The sequence below is a fragment of the Tenebrio molitor genome, chromosome 9 (genome assembly GCF_963966145.1).
Source record: "Tenebrio molitor chromosome 9, icTenMoli1.1, whole genome shotgun sequence".
Taxonomy (NCBI): Eukaryota; Metazoa; Arthropoda; class Insecta; order Coleoptera; family Tenebrionidae; genus Tenebrio; species Tenebrio molitor.
In genome coordinates this window covers 3,979,936-3,994,392 of record NC_091054.1, presented here as the reverse complement: position 1 = coordinate 3,994,392, position 14,457 = coordinate 3,979,936, and the positions used below count along the sequence as shown (strand labels likewise).

Genomic DNA, 14,457 nt, shown 5'->3' with positions numbered 1-14,457 from the left:
CGAGTGTTTGTTTTAGTTATTTTTGATTGCATTGTGCAGCGATTTCCCGTTCGGGAAAGGTCAAACACATCGCCGCCCCGCGAATATTTTCAAGGTCTATTTTTAATTTTGGCCGTGTTTACATCCCACCGTAATTAAAAAATAAGATGCCGCTCCCTCTGTATTTGTTTTGCTTTCGGCGCCTATTTTAAGCGGGTGGGTATTTTTAGGCGACTTTCGCCACCCCCCGGCGGCTTCCTGTTTCAGTGACGAATTTCAGGCGAAAAATTTCAGCGCCGATGATTAAACGTGTCCACCCACGGGGAGCTGGATATAAACTCGACACAATGGAGAGGAAAAACCGAAACGCCAGGACCGCCGCGGCCCAAACGGAGGCGGCCATAGTGTTCCACCCCTGCGCTCAAATGGGGCTGAAATGAGCAAAAATCTAACCTGTCTAAATTAGAGTACGGTAGGGGTATTTTACAGCGCGAAAACTAGGTTTCAGGCACGAGGCGAAGCCGAGTACCTGATTAGTTTGAGCGTTGTAAAATACCTACCGTACGACATTTGTATTAGACTGACTGTATTCGGCTGACCGAATGTTTTATTTTGCACTTTTGCAGACAAATGTCAAACTTCTTGACATACACAGCTGCTTACCCGATAGGTTGTATTTTCCCTATTATGATTATCGTTATTTATTACTCAATAAAAAATTAAAAAAATAATACATGTGAATGTGTTGTTGCACCGTCCGCCCATCCAAACACCGCTCACAACCGACATTGCTTAACCTCGAATGATGATAGCGATTTATTATATCCCATCTGGATTGAAAATGTCATGTTTCTGTGTACCTAATCAATTATTATTAGTAATTCGATGTTCGATAACGAAAAATCTTCCTGGCCTGATTTCAAGAAGATTTGACATTTTTCATATTCCTGGCGCCTCTCGACTGACACTTGGCCGCTTCCCCCCCTAAACCCGGCCCTGACCAGCCAAGCACGCGCGAATTCCTATGCCAACTGAAAGCGGCATTCTTTTGCAGGCCCGCAACAAGCCAGCCGACGGTCACGTGGCCCAAAAACTCCAAGCCGGTCAAAGGACGCCGACCCACGGTTCCAAAAATGGACCGCCGAAGACGCCCAGCAAGCCGTCGCAGAAAAACGCCGCCCAAAAAGGACAACCGATCAAGCAGGCGCCTGCCAAAGCGGCGGCAGCCGCAGTCAACAAGACCACCAAGAAAACCAAGAAAGGAAAACACCACCAGCACGACCTGATCGTCACCATCAACCTGGTGAGTTGGCGGCGTAACCCTAACCTGGTTAGGAACGCGCGATCTTGAAATTCACGCCGCCGCCTATTAATAGAACGGTTTTTAGCTCGGAAATGACTCGATGACAGCGAAACGAGGATGTTTGCTGCAAACGGTCCTGCAGCGCGGTCGTTAATTAGGGCTGGATCAATTAGCGGTTTTGGCAGTGGCGGATGGTGCCGGGGGCGAGCATCTGCCCCCCCCCCCCAAAATGCAACATCAACAGATTAAATACACCAACGGAAAATAAATCCTCGTTATTCTTAAAAAGCTTCATTTCTTTGGGCTATCCGACAAGATGCTTGCGTGTAGCTAGTTTATCACTCCTTTTTCCCGTGACGTACTCATTTTGTATGTGACAAGTGGGAGGCGGGACTTAACGTGCCGTCGCCAACTAAATGTTTTACAGGGTTACTATGACAACGGCATGTTCAGACAGTCAAATTACGCAGCTTCGAGTCACATTTTGTTGAAATATGAATGTCGTACAGTGAATTCTCAAAAATTGACCATAGCGTAGTGAAGATAAAATAAACACAAAGGAACGACCTTCTTTTAAGAGAAATTTCTTTGATATGGAGAAATAAAAAATAGTATATTATTTGACGAGCTAATAATGCCTATCATAATTCACGAGGGTGAAAGTTAAAAAACGAGCTGCAGGCGAGTTTTTTAATCACCAGAGTGGATTATAGGCATTATTCGCGAGTTAAATACGACGTTTTATCTACGACCTGCGACCTTTTTTCATAAAACACTTACCTTACAAAATTTTTAAGATCTGTGACTTATAATAAATCACAAGTGACTTATAATAAGTGACGGGTGACTAGCATAATATAGATACATAGTTACGTAAATAATAAACGTATTATTTAATGGTCGTAAATAAAAGTATTTTGTTTTATCTGTCCCTTTAGAAGTAATTTTAAGACCATCTCCGTGAATCGCGTCAGATATCAATGATTTATGTTATTCACAAAAATAAAGAAAGTCTAAAAACCGTTAAAAAATTATTTATGTAGTTGTTTCTTAGGGTTATTCCACGATTGTGGAGCTCTGATTACCTACAGTACAGAAGAAACTTCATTCTCGGTATGCCCCCCATTTGGAAATGACACGAGCCGCCACTGGGTATTGGCTAGGCCAGGTGGTTGCGAGATATGCATTGGCATCTATCAGGAGGCCTTGTGCTGCAGGAAATTGACGCAATTCCGTGAAACGACGTTACTAACGAGAAATTAACTTAACAAATGTCAACAAGATTTCACAAAATGCGATTTGTTTGGTTTTGGTCAACGAAATTGGCAGCTTAGGAAAAGATTTACCTCGGTATTTGTTATACACCTTTTTTTTTGTAAGAGATCTCAAGTTTTTGTCGAAAGCATTCCTCAACAATTCAATAGAGTTCGAGTAAAAGCTTCACGTTTGGTTTAAGGACACTAAAATGGGGTGGTGTGCTTTGAAAACTTCTTTTGTTTACTAAGAGGTTGCAAACATACACGTTTTGCACAAAACGGTGCGATCAAACAAAATTAGTCAAAGTGAGCTATGAACAAAAATATTTCAATAGCTTTCCTTACAACTTGGTAAACGTGAGTCATAAGAATGGTCGGAGCTTCGGCGGGGAAATTCTTTATGATACGCAACAAAATTAAATTTAATAATAGTCGACTTTGCAATAATTTTTTGATCTCACGTTATTTCGCTAATACCATTTCAGGAAAAAAAAAAACTTAACTTACCTTATAAGTATTCAAAAAGCTCTACTGCTCTTACTTTTAGTAGTAATAGAGGTTTTTGAGTTTCTCACGGGCTATGAGTCATATCTGCGCAAACGACGAACATCGGAAAACATCGTCATTCGTTACGTTAGTTTCGTCTCTCTCTCTCTCGTTCATTTGAATGTACATATTTTGAATTTGAAAGTAGTCGACGTTTTCAGTTTTTATTTACAAATTTTTCACTGGTTTATCGCTCCGCCTTCCCGCAGATATTTCCAAGGTCGCAGTCCACGAGAGAATCCAACACCTCTACCTACTTCGGATCTGAAGGAGCTCCGTCTTTATTATTTTGTATTTAATATAGTTGTGAATGAAGTACCCAATCTCACATAATTGACAAAAATCCAAAAAATTCGACAATGGTGTGTTAAAATTAATTATTACTGCATAATGTGATATTCCTATTATTCTTTTTTTAAAGGGGAATATCTTCAGAACGTGATTGCACGTTTAAAAGATTAAAATGGAATAAATTTAACACACAGAATGCAATAAATGTTTCGCAAACCGTAAAATACAGCAAGGATTAAGTTTTATTACTTCTTATCAACCTCCAACATGCTAACATAACATGCACAAGCAATTGAGTGATTTCTTTATGAAAATTTAAATTTGAAATTCTGTATGTTTTTGACGTTTTGTGCATGTTTTTTTTTTAATTTAGTTTCTGCTTATTTTCATGACTTTGTCCATTTAAATTTGAATTTTTTTAAAAGTGTCTAAACCAACAACACGTTGAAATTTTTCTTCTGGAACTTGTTCAGGGTGCAGTCACTGTAAAAATAAATGGTTTTTGTATATTTTTATTCAATTCTACACTAAACAAGACTTGTTCTCCATTTAATCACTTCATTATTATTACACTTATTTATAGCATTAGGGTTGTAACAATAGTACCAACTCAATATAAACAAAATGGTGTAGCTTAATCAGCTGTCAAATAATAGACGTCAAGTGGTGTGATTTTTTTGCAAAAATCAGTTGTTTTTAGAACCAACCAATGAGAGATTTCCTGGTTTGCTACATCCCAAATTGTGGTTTGTAACAATTTAAATGAATCATTTAATTCAAAAAAGATCAAAGTGAGGTTATGTATCTGAAGATGTCAAATAAAAAGACGACCTGAGAGAAAACCACAGCCTGCTTTACGACAAATTTTTGATATTTTATCGTTTAGTATTCCAAAATGTAATTTTCAATGAAGAACAAACAATTTCCTTTGTCACTGAACGAAGCTGATCGATTATTATAATTAACTTGATTTTCTAAGTGAGTGACATTTAAGTAACGCGTAGTGGAATTCATTAATTTTCTTTGTCAGTAATAACAAAAATGGGTTTCTTGAAAGGCATAAAATACATACGAAAAAAAAAACAATTGAAACAAACATTTTGCAATTGTCTACAAAGACAAATTAACACTAATAATAATAGATGATAATTTTATAACGCCATATTTTTGTTTTGTCATGAGTGTTTGGAAGTTTTCACGTAGATTCAGTAATGAAAAACAAACTACGTAAACTGTGATCTAATTTGTGTTTAAACGAAATGAAATTGAAAATCTAATCGAGGTTACAACGCTGTCAAAAAATGAAGTCACGTGTAAATATCAATTAAAGCGTATAAATGTAATTGCGCTAATTCTCCCACATACCAAAAACTGGTTGCTTGTCGCTGTAATTATTACAAATTTGGAGCAATGAACTCTCTCACAACTCTACTTTTTGAACAACTTATGATTAAACAACCACTCCGAATGCTCGCCACGAAAATTTTCAATTTGATTCACCTTTTTCATTACTACTAAGCCCCCTTGCAAGGTGGTGCAATGGTTTTTCCTGAAACTAAAGTTAAGAAGACACTCTAACTTTTAGTGAAGTCCCGATCAAAATACATTCAGTGGTTTCTTAGTTACAGGCGCTTAAGGCATACATACACATATCGAAATAAACCGTATTTTTTATGCAGGTGTGTCGGATCAAAAATAAGCATAAAACTCTTAATACATGTGTTATTGAAAGTTGTACAGATATTTTAACCACGAGCTACTGGCTTCACGTAGAACTCGGAAAAAATATTTAAAAAATTCTATGTCAAAAAATAAAATGACGTTTATTTTTTGAGCTACAATTTTTTTAAATTGATTTAGTTTTCTACGTTGTCCTACAACCTTGTAGGTAAAATTTCGGCACATTTTAAAAATACACCCTGTATATCATGTTTTATAAAATGTACGCCAATGCGAAGTAACCTATAGAAAATATGCTTTAAAACGAGGAAACTGCATTGGTGTACGTTTTATGAAATATGATATACAGGGTGTATTTTTTAAAATGTGCCGAAATTTTACCTACGAGGTTGTTTGACAATATAGAAGATTAAAAGCAATTAAAAAAAATTGTAGCTCCAAAAATAAATGTCATTTTATTTTTTGACAGATTTTTTTAGATATTTGACATGAAGTCAGTAGCTCGTGGTTAAAATGTCTGTACAACTTTCAATAACACCCTGTATGGGGTCAAAAACGCAATTTAACCTAAGTTAACACGAAAGCTATCAATTTCTTAGGGAATTTTATTTGTTCTGTAGTTACTACCAACAATGTTACCAGATGTCAGAGCCGCCCCTTATCCACATCCATCATGAATAGACTATAGTCTTTCCCGGGACAAAACCTTCATTCTAGTACGACACACGCTCATTTCAGCTTGATTAAATCAGCGTGAAGTTGTTTTAAGAACCCCGAACGGAAAGCGCCGCAGATCTGAACAATAATTATGTCACGTGACCCAGAAACGTCCCAGTGAAAATAAAACATAAGCTATGGTGGACATTAAGATATTTCGGGCAACCGGGTCACAGTCTGAGCCGCATTCGATTTTTATTTTCGCATTTGATTTTTCACAAGAATGGGCGACAATTATTGTGCCACGTGCTGAAACGCACCGTTTTTATCGTTCCTCTTGTTCGCCCTCCGACCTGAAAGACTGCGAGGACGCTAACGAGGTCACCACGCTCTCCGGCCCTATTGTTTTTCATATTTCGACGTAATTAACGCGTAAACGCCGCCCCTCGTTTGCCGAAGTATGCAGATGTCGCCCTTAATCAGGCCGGGCCCTCAAAGGTATGATAATTAAGGGCGCGTCCGAAGTTCGCCGCGCGACCCGGGATAGTTGGGCGAACTTATAATAAGCTGTTTTGCAGTCTGTCGTTTGCCAACAACGAAGTAAATAAATAGAAGGTTACATAAACACGGCCGTTTACTCGGTTGTTTGGTTAAAATCGCCTCAGTTGGACGCTTTCTGACCGTCGAAGGTGCTCACGTCTTGCCGAACATTCGCAAAATGACCGAAACGGGGAGATACGGTCAGGAATATTCGCGTTTGAGGCGCTTGACGAGCAACCTAGACGTCATCCAGACGTCCGTGAGTGGGGGTGAAAGAAAGATGGCCGCCGATAACATAACCTAACTGTTCCAGACCGAGTACGGCCTGTCTGAAGACCAAGTGGCCGAGTTCAAGGAGGCTTTCATGCTGTTCGACAAGGACGAAGACGGCACGATAACGATGGCCGAGCTGGGAGTGGTGATGCGCTCGCTGGGGCAGAGGCCCACAGGTAAGCGATGGCGAATGGAGGGGAGGCACTCGCGACTCTCGTTTCTCTGGAAGTAGTGGTAGAATTGTGTAATGCGGGTGGAGTCTCTAATGAAATGAAAAACAACACTTACGTGGGAACGTAATAGCAAAGCTAACGGTCAGAGAGGTGAAAGCTTGAAAATCTCAAGCTTTTTATACAAGTGCCAACTCGGCTGAAACATTTCAGAATGTATTTCACTTCCAACTGACAGCGATGGTAGAAGCGATCGAATTTCAAATTTGTCAAGATCTTTGTGCTGAAAATTGTTTTTGATTTTTCAATAAAAACACTTCGGTTTACCAACTTGTGGAAAATTGCCAAAGTCGTATAAATACGTGGGTTGCACGGATACTTTCGGCGATCTAATGAAACAATCTTATTTTTCAAAAAACATTTTTATTTTTGCTTTTCAAGATATTCGTCGCTCGGTTCAATACACTTGCAAAACCAACAAAATAAAAATTCTATTGATTAGGTGTTGGGTCAGGACCGTAATGTTACTCCTGCTCCTCCAACAAGTGTAATATAATTTCTCAATATCTCATTTTTAAGAAGCTATAAAGTGGAACTTTGCAACAATCGCAAAGGGTTCAGATTTGGCTCAAAAGGTGCAAAATAGAAAAAATAGCATGTTACAATCGTTTCACAAGACGTGTTGTCGAACTCGTTCCTTTAGATCACTCCTCGCTACGCTCGTCGTGCCCTAAACCGTTTGACAACGACTGTCTTGTGCAACTCGTAACAATATACTATCGTGCGTTCAAATGAAATCCGGGGCTGGGAAGGCGTTGGAAGCCGTCAATTGTTGTGCTTTTTTACAGCGTGGATTAATTGGAGCATGTTGACAGCTAACCTAAAATTTATAGCCAAAAAAAATATTTTTCTGATAAACGTTTTTTAAAATTTTTATTGACCAATAAAAAATCATAATCATAATAGGCAAAATACAACCAATCGGGTTAGTAGCTCTGCATGTCAAAAAGTTTGACATTTGTTATTTCATAAAAATCTACAAAAGTGCAAAATAAAACATTTGGTCAGCCGAAAAGTCTAATACAAATGTCGTACGGTAGGTATTTTTCAGCGCGACAACTAGGAGGCGAAGCCGAGTGCTGGAAAATACACCTACCGTATTCCAATGTAAACAACTATTTTATAATGCATATAATCTTGATGTTGTTACCGATTTGATTAATTGTTAGAATATTTGTAGCTTACCATAAGACAGTTCAATACAAAAATGTTTTGATTTCGAGTTTTGCGTTGGAAAAATTAATTAAGTTATTGAGGGAAAATGTAGTAAAAAGGCACTGAGAGTCTTGCCAAGTGGTAGCACATATAAAAAAGAAATTCTCCCTGCGCATGTTCTAGTACTAGTTCTAGTAATGATTGTAAATTTATGAATACAGATGCTTCTCTAAACCACCTAAATGCTTTTGGTGAGTAAAAAGAAAATTGGGCATTTAAGAAATATTGCAAAAAAGAGAAACAAGATTAAAGAAATTACAAAGAATTCTTGTTCGACATCACTGGAGGTGATAATGGTCTGCTGGTAAAGGAATTGGTAAAAGAAAAAGGAATCTTGTCCGCACCAGATCTCCAACCAGGTAAAATTTTACCAAAAGAGACAGTACATCCTGTTAAGAAATTATCTAATAGGGATGATTATAATTAGAAAAAACAATATTGGGCAATTTTCTTTAAATCAAATTTTCCACCACAAAAATGTTAAAGGTAGGCAAAAAAGTTAAGGAATACGTAGCAGAAAATGGAGGCTGTCATGCTGTAATTCTGTAAAAAAAAACGGAAGGGCGAAAAAATTTCAGAAATTTATCATTTTATGACGAACTACAAATATTCCAAAAGTGAACCAAACCATTATATCGCGTGTTCATTTAAATTTCTCCCCAAAGTTGGCGTTGAAGAGTCGATTGTGAACGCCCCACGGATTACGCATCACGGCTCAGCTCTTTAAATCTAACCTCACTTTTTGCGTTGATTTTGTCTTTACTCTGCAGACCAATCACATTCTGCAGACTGATAAGTGGTGCATTCACAATCGACTCTTCAACGCCAATTTTGAGGATACATTTATGAACACCCGATATATCCTTTAAAGAAATTTAAATTTAATATTACGCTTCGAAATGAAAGAAATTTACTTAACAAAAAATAAATATTATCCCAATACTGTGTGTGGAAGAATTAAAATACTTAACCTGACTGTTCATTTTCCCCTAAATTAAAATTGAACAGCGTTGCCACATGTATTTTCGATGTAGATTGCGGTATCGGTGAATCTTTGACATGTGAACGGGCTATACTTACCTAAATACAACAGGAATAAATATTACGGTTGCTTTACGTTACTGCAACCACCACTTTTTATGTAAATGGAGCTTTATTCTGCTTTGCAGAGACGGAGCTGAGGGACATGGTGAATGAAGTGGACCAAGACGGAAATGGGACAATAGAGTTTAACGAGTTCCTGCAGATGATGTCGAAAAAAATGAAGGATGCAGACGGCGAAGAAGAGCTGAAAGAGGCTTTCAGGTGAGAGAAGGGGTCGATCGATCGGAACAAAAAACCAACGATTTAAATATTGAAATTGGGCTGAGGAAAAAAAACAAAAGGACACGCAAAAAAATTAAAATCACTTCGCGGATCGCGAGACCTCCACGAGAGGAACTGTTTGTTTTGCGTTACCAAACCAGAAAAAATCATCGAGGCTAGGACCGAGACTTTTTTTTGCTTTTTATATTTATAAAATCTTGAGAGAAATTACACGTACGAAATGTCTTCCAGAAGTTCTCCCAAATCCCGTCGCTTCTTTATGCGTTCGACGCAAGAAAATCGTTATTGTTATGGAAGCGAATTGCGGATTTAGGAGCTCATGCAAAGTTTTTTCTTGGTAGGGTCTTCGACAAGAACAACGACGGCTTGATATCGTCGAACGAACTGCGCCACGTGATGACCAGCTTGGGGGAGCGGCTGTCGGAGGAGGAGGTCGACGATATGATCAAAGAGGCCGACTTGGATGGAGATGGTCAAGTTAACTACGAAGGTGAGCACCACCGACGGTATTTACCTTGAATATTTTGAACCCCGCAGTTTGGGCACTCGTCCAAATTCAAATAATCGAAACGGGATGCGATAACAAAAATAGAACAACTAAAAAAATTACTTCCAAGTTAGGGTAGGACGCTCCCGGTCGTGATGTCAATGAAGTTTAGGAAAGCGACTAGTTCTGAGTTTCGCCGCCGGCGCTGTGCGGAACTTGGAACGTCAAGATAACCGAATCTGATAAAATTAAAGTTGTCGGTTGGAATTCGTCAATCGGTTCCTAATGATTCTCCACTTCTTCAAAGAGTTCATATAAATTGCGGTAATTCCGGCTTTTAATTGAACCATTAATATTATCCCAGATGTTTTCTATCGGTTTTAAATAACAAATAACACATATAATCTGTTTCAAAATCAAAAATCCACCACCTATTGAATTACGAGTATGTTGGCAGTAAAAAAGAAATCCCTAGAATAAGATTCTTTTTTTTTTTGGTTTGGCCCAACCTCCCGCCAAAATTTGACATTGAATAGTTGAGTTTATTTACGTAACACAAAATAATTATCATGTACAAAAAGGTATGATACCTTTTGAGTGAAATAATAAAATGAGAATCAAAAAACACTATAAACTACGACCGAAACAACTGTCAACAATTTTCTTTCATAACCCCATTTTTTTCTGACACTTGCAGACACACTAAAAATAAAAGTTGGCGACGTTGTCGGTTCTATTACTTCTATTTTCTAGGTAGAATGTAGTGTTGGTGGATTTTTGATTTTAAAAGAGAATTATTATGTATTTTTTTTAATAAAAAATAAAAAATAATTATCTAGGGACTTTCATTCTAATGGCATAGAGTTGGTATCCATGAAGTAATGACATTTCATTGAAAATTAAATTTGAAATTGCTGGATTCAGGCTCATTTGTGAAGTATCAAAGTTGAATGGTAGGCAACCAGTTATACTGAAGAGTCACGCTACATCGTGTGTTTTTGTTCCAGAGTTCGTCAACATCTTGACGGCCAAGAACTAGGCAGAAACTGCACGAATATGGTCCAATTTAAAGAACTGCTTATATCAAAGACAGCCCAGCAGCAAAATTTATTCAAATATATTAAATTAATAATAAAAACTATTCGTATTCATTAATATAATGCACTGCTTCTATTCTTTATAATTCTTCTAGAGAACCTTTGTGACGAACACGAAACCAACGCTATACTAACAGGGTGGAGATATTTATTGATAAATAATCACCAAAAAGTTATTTTTATTAACTAAGAGCATTTACTAGTGAATAATTATTTCAAATCGAAATTAATTGTTAGGCCTTTTCGAGTCTTTCTAAAGTAAATTTAAGGCGACATATTCTTTCCTTCTACCCGTTTCTATGTAGAGATGTTCAGGAGAAGAGAAACGAAAGCTTGACATGAGGTTGTTACTAATTAATAATCGCAAAACTTAGTCTACACGTTTAATTAGGTAGCGATTAATTTTAAGACAAATTATATTCCATTTTATAAAGCTAAGATCCAATAATGAATTTTTTACAATATTATGCTTTGGCGTTTTGTAATTATTACTACGGTTAAGTAGAGTCTAATCACGATCGTTGATTTCGAATTATTCAATGTTATTCAAGTTAAATGTTCAAATGATGTATATATGTGTTTTAATTGCGGTCCTCTTTAAGAAAATTGACCAGCCGCCATGTTGAATCACACTCTCGACCCGCGTTTGATTGTGAACCGTTCTCACTTTCAATTGGCTTAAGGAGGACATTCGTCATAGACAATAATAATGATTGGTAAATGGCTATAATTTTCCACATGTATTTTGTAGTTTTTACTACAGTTTTCATTTGTTATGTTGTTGTATTGAATTCTGTAAGTTCGTTTTATCGAATATAGCGTGTTTTAATGACTGATCGTCTTTTTTACCCCACCCCGAACAAGAATCGGCCCTTTAGGTCACCCCTGGGGCACGCCGACCATAAAAAAATCGTTGTAGACAAAGTGCAAATAATCAATCACTTACGATAATTTTTTGCTTGGTTATCTCTGTCGTAATATTAAAATATCAGGAACCTGACTATTATTATATACAGGGTGTCTCAGCTAAGAATTTCGGGCCTAATAACTCAGTTATTTTCCAGCGGATTTTTGTGAAATTTAAAATGCAGATATTTTAGACGGTGAAAAATAAAATCCCATTAATGCAATCACCCAAGTCTTAAAAACGTAATTTTTACATGCCTTTTTAAAATGTTGAATCAATTAAGATTTACATAAAAAATTGATCGTCAATAAAAAATGCTGTACGGAAAAACTCGTCCTTGAAAGACGTCTGGTTTCCAAGAAAAAAGCAATAAATTCCATAAATGTGTTAAAATTACATTTTTTAACTTGAGGTAATTTTATTATTACTAATTGAACCTTCACGGTCTAAAATATCTGCATTTTAAATTTCATAAAAATCCGTTCGCAAATAACCGAGATATTAGGCTCGAAAGTCTTAGCTGAGACACCCTGTATAATTTTTGAAATGTCACAATATGGACTAGCAGAAGTACCTACAGAAAAAATAGAGTGTAATTGTTGCTTGAACAAAGGCTACATAAAAAATGAACACGATTTCTACATCTAGATAATATTTCTCGGAAAGTCGTGGTACTCCAGATAAGTTTTTCTTCGGTTTTTGTTCCTATATAATAGTACCTGGTGGTACTTGACACAATATTAGTCAAAATGTTGAAGCTTCTGGTACTATTTCTTTGTTGCTCAACAATTAGTAGCAAACCTGGTCACTTGGACGATCGGGTTATGCACCCCCACCCTAGGAGAAAACCTTCAGAAGGTGAGAACGACCAGGAACTAACGGCTGAGTACTGGAACGAGATTGGTCTAAATACTTTGAAGAACTATCTCGAGGAAAAACTGAATACGAGTAAGTTTCAACACTTTCCAAGCCTCAACCAACCTTCTAAAAGATATTGCCAAAAATGTTATCATCTTCATGGGAGATGGAATGTCGGTACCTACTCTGGCAGCAACTAGGGTCTACATGGGGAACGAGAACGCTCAACTGTCTTTTGAAAAGTTCCCCCACACTGCTGTATCCAAGGCAAGTACCATCACAAAGCGTAGAACTCGTCAAATGATATTTGCAGACTTATTGTGTCAACTACCAAGTACCAGACTCTGCTTGTACCGCCACAGCGTACTTGGGAGGTGTCAAAGTAAATTTGGGCACGGTCGGAGTCACCGCTAGTGTCCAATGGGAAGACTGCCAAGGCATGACCAACACTTCGAATCACGTCCAATCCATCGCCCAGTGGGCACAGTTCAAAGGCAAAAGCACAGGACTGGTGACCACGGCGAGAGTCACTCATGCCTCACCTGCTGGGGTTTTTGGGCACTCTGCACAGAGAGAATGGGAGACTGACACAGACATCATCAACGCCAAGCAAGATCCTGAAGTGTGTACAGATCTGGCCACCCAACTGGTGACAGAAGAAGTGGGAAGAAATCTAAATGTGATTATGGGAGGTGGACGGTACGCTTTTCTCCCTTCTGGTACTAAAGGCGAAGAGGAAGATGACGGGTACAGAAGCGATGGTGTCAATTTGATCGAGAAATGGAAGACGCTGAAGGAAGGGGAGAAGGCTCAGTACATCTGGAATCGGGAGCAGCTGTTGGGTTTAGAAGACACTGATTACGTTTTGGGTAAGTTTTCAAAACAATGGAGCTGGAAGGTATCATTTGGGTGCTTCAGGTCTGTTCGAAAGCGACCATTGCCCGTTTAATCTAGAACGCGACCAACAACTCGACCCGTCTCTCACAGAAATGACAGAAGCTGCCATCAAAATCTTGTCCAAGAACACCCAAGGGTACTTTCTCTTTGTGGAAGGTGCCCGCATCGATATGGGCCACCATGAAGCCATGGTCCACCTGGCACTCGACGAAACCGTCGAGTTTTCCAAAGCAGTCGAACGCGCCGTCAATCTGACGTCTGAAGAAGACACTTTGATTGTGGTAACGTCAGACCACGCCCACACCATGTCACTTGGTGGATATCCAGAACGAGGCAACGATATTTTTGGAATCGCTGGAGCAGCAAGCGACAGTCTACCCTTCGCCACCATCAACTACGCCAACGGTCCTGGATACGAACCTCCAGAGAGCGATGGAAGCAGAAACGACATCTCCAAAGACGATCTAGGTAAGATTCTTTTGTAAAGGGTGCAAATAGAGAAAGAACGGTGTTGCAGGAGAGATCGAGCATCGATTTCCGGGAGGGGTTCCTCTAGACTCGGAGACCCACGGAGGTGACGATGTCCTGGTGTTCGCTAGAGGTCCTTGGGCACATCTGTTCAGAGGTGTTATGGAAGAAAACGTCATTCCCCACATCATGGGATACGCCTCTTGTATCCGGAAGGATGGGGTTTCTGCGTGCGAAAAGGAAACAGATTCAAACGCGGTCTACATCCATACAGTTGCTCTTGTTTCAATTCTGTTGGTCTTGGTGCATGGTTTGGTGTAGAAAGAAAATCCAATAAAAACGTGTTTGGTTTGGTTGAGTCTTTGGGGAAATAGCGTGGGCCCCAAAGTAGATCTTTGGGTAAAATTTCAAAATAGCAATAACAGAGGTATCGAAGTGTTGCCTTGC

The 14,457-nt window shown here is 38.5% G+C and overlaps 2 protein-coding genes across 5 annotated transcripts in view; both read left to right on the top strand.

The window, feature by feature from the left end:
* The window catches only part of LOC138138097 (calmodulin-like), a 96,747-nt gene extending 85,034 nt beyond the window's left edge, over positions 1-11,713 (top strand). For 3 of the 4 annotated variants that reach the window (XM_069057847.1, XM_069057845.1, XM_069057846.1), the window contains 5 exons: positions 1,034-1,282; positions 6,566-6,701; positions 9,140-9,275; positions 9,638-9,786; positions 10,791-11,713. In XM_069057847.1, coding sequence (XP_068913948.1) covers positions 1,034-1,282; positions 6,566-6,701; positions 9,140-9,275; positions 9,638-9,786; positions 10,791-10,822 — 702 coding nt within the window. In that variant the 3' untranslated portion in view covers positions 10,823-11,713. Of the gene's footprint in view, positions 1-1,033; positions 1,283-6,350; positions 6,512-6,565; positions 6,702-9,139; positions 9,276-9,637; positions 9,787-10,790 lie in introns of those variants that run through there. The other variant, XM_069057848.1, reaches the window with a different exon arrangement.
* A 793-nt stretch (positions 11,714-12,506) lies between these two features.
* Positions 12,507-14,363, top strand: LOC138138529 (alkaline phosphatase-like). Its single transcript, XM_069058503.1, has 5 exons — positions 12,507-12,735; positions 12,779-12,912; positions 12,959-13,514; positions 13,564-14,010; positions 14,060-14,363. The coding sequence occupies exons 1-5, from the start codon at positions 12,537-12,539 to the stop codon at positions 14,329-14,331; spliced, it is 1,608 nt and encodes a 535-aa protein (XP_068914604.1). The 5' UTR covers positions 12,507-12,536; the 3' UTR covers positions 14,332-14,363.
* Positions 14,364-14,457: the final 94 nt, after the last annotated feature.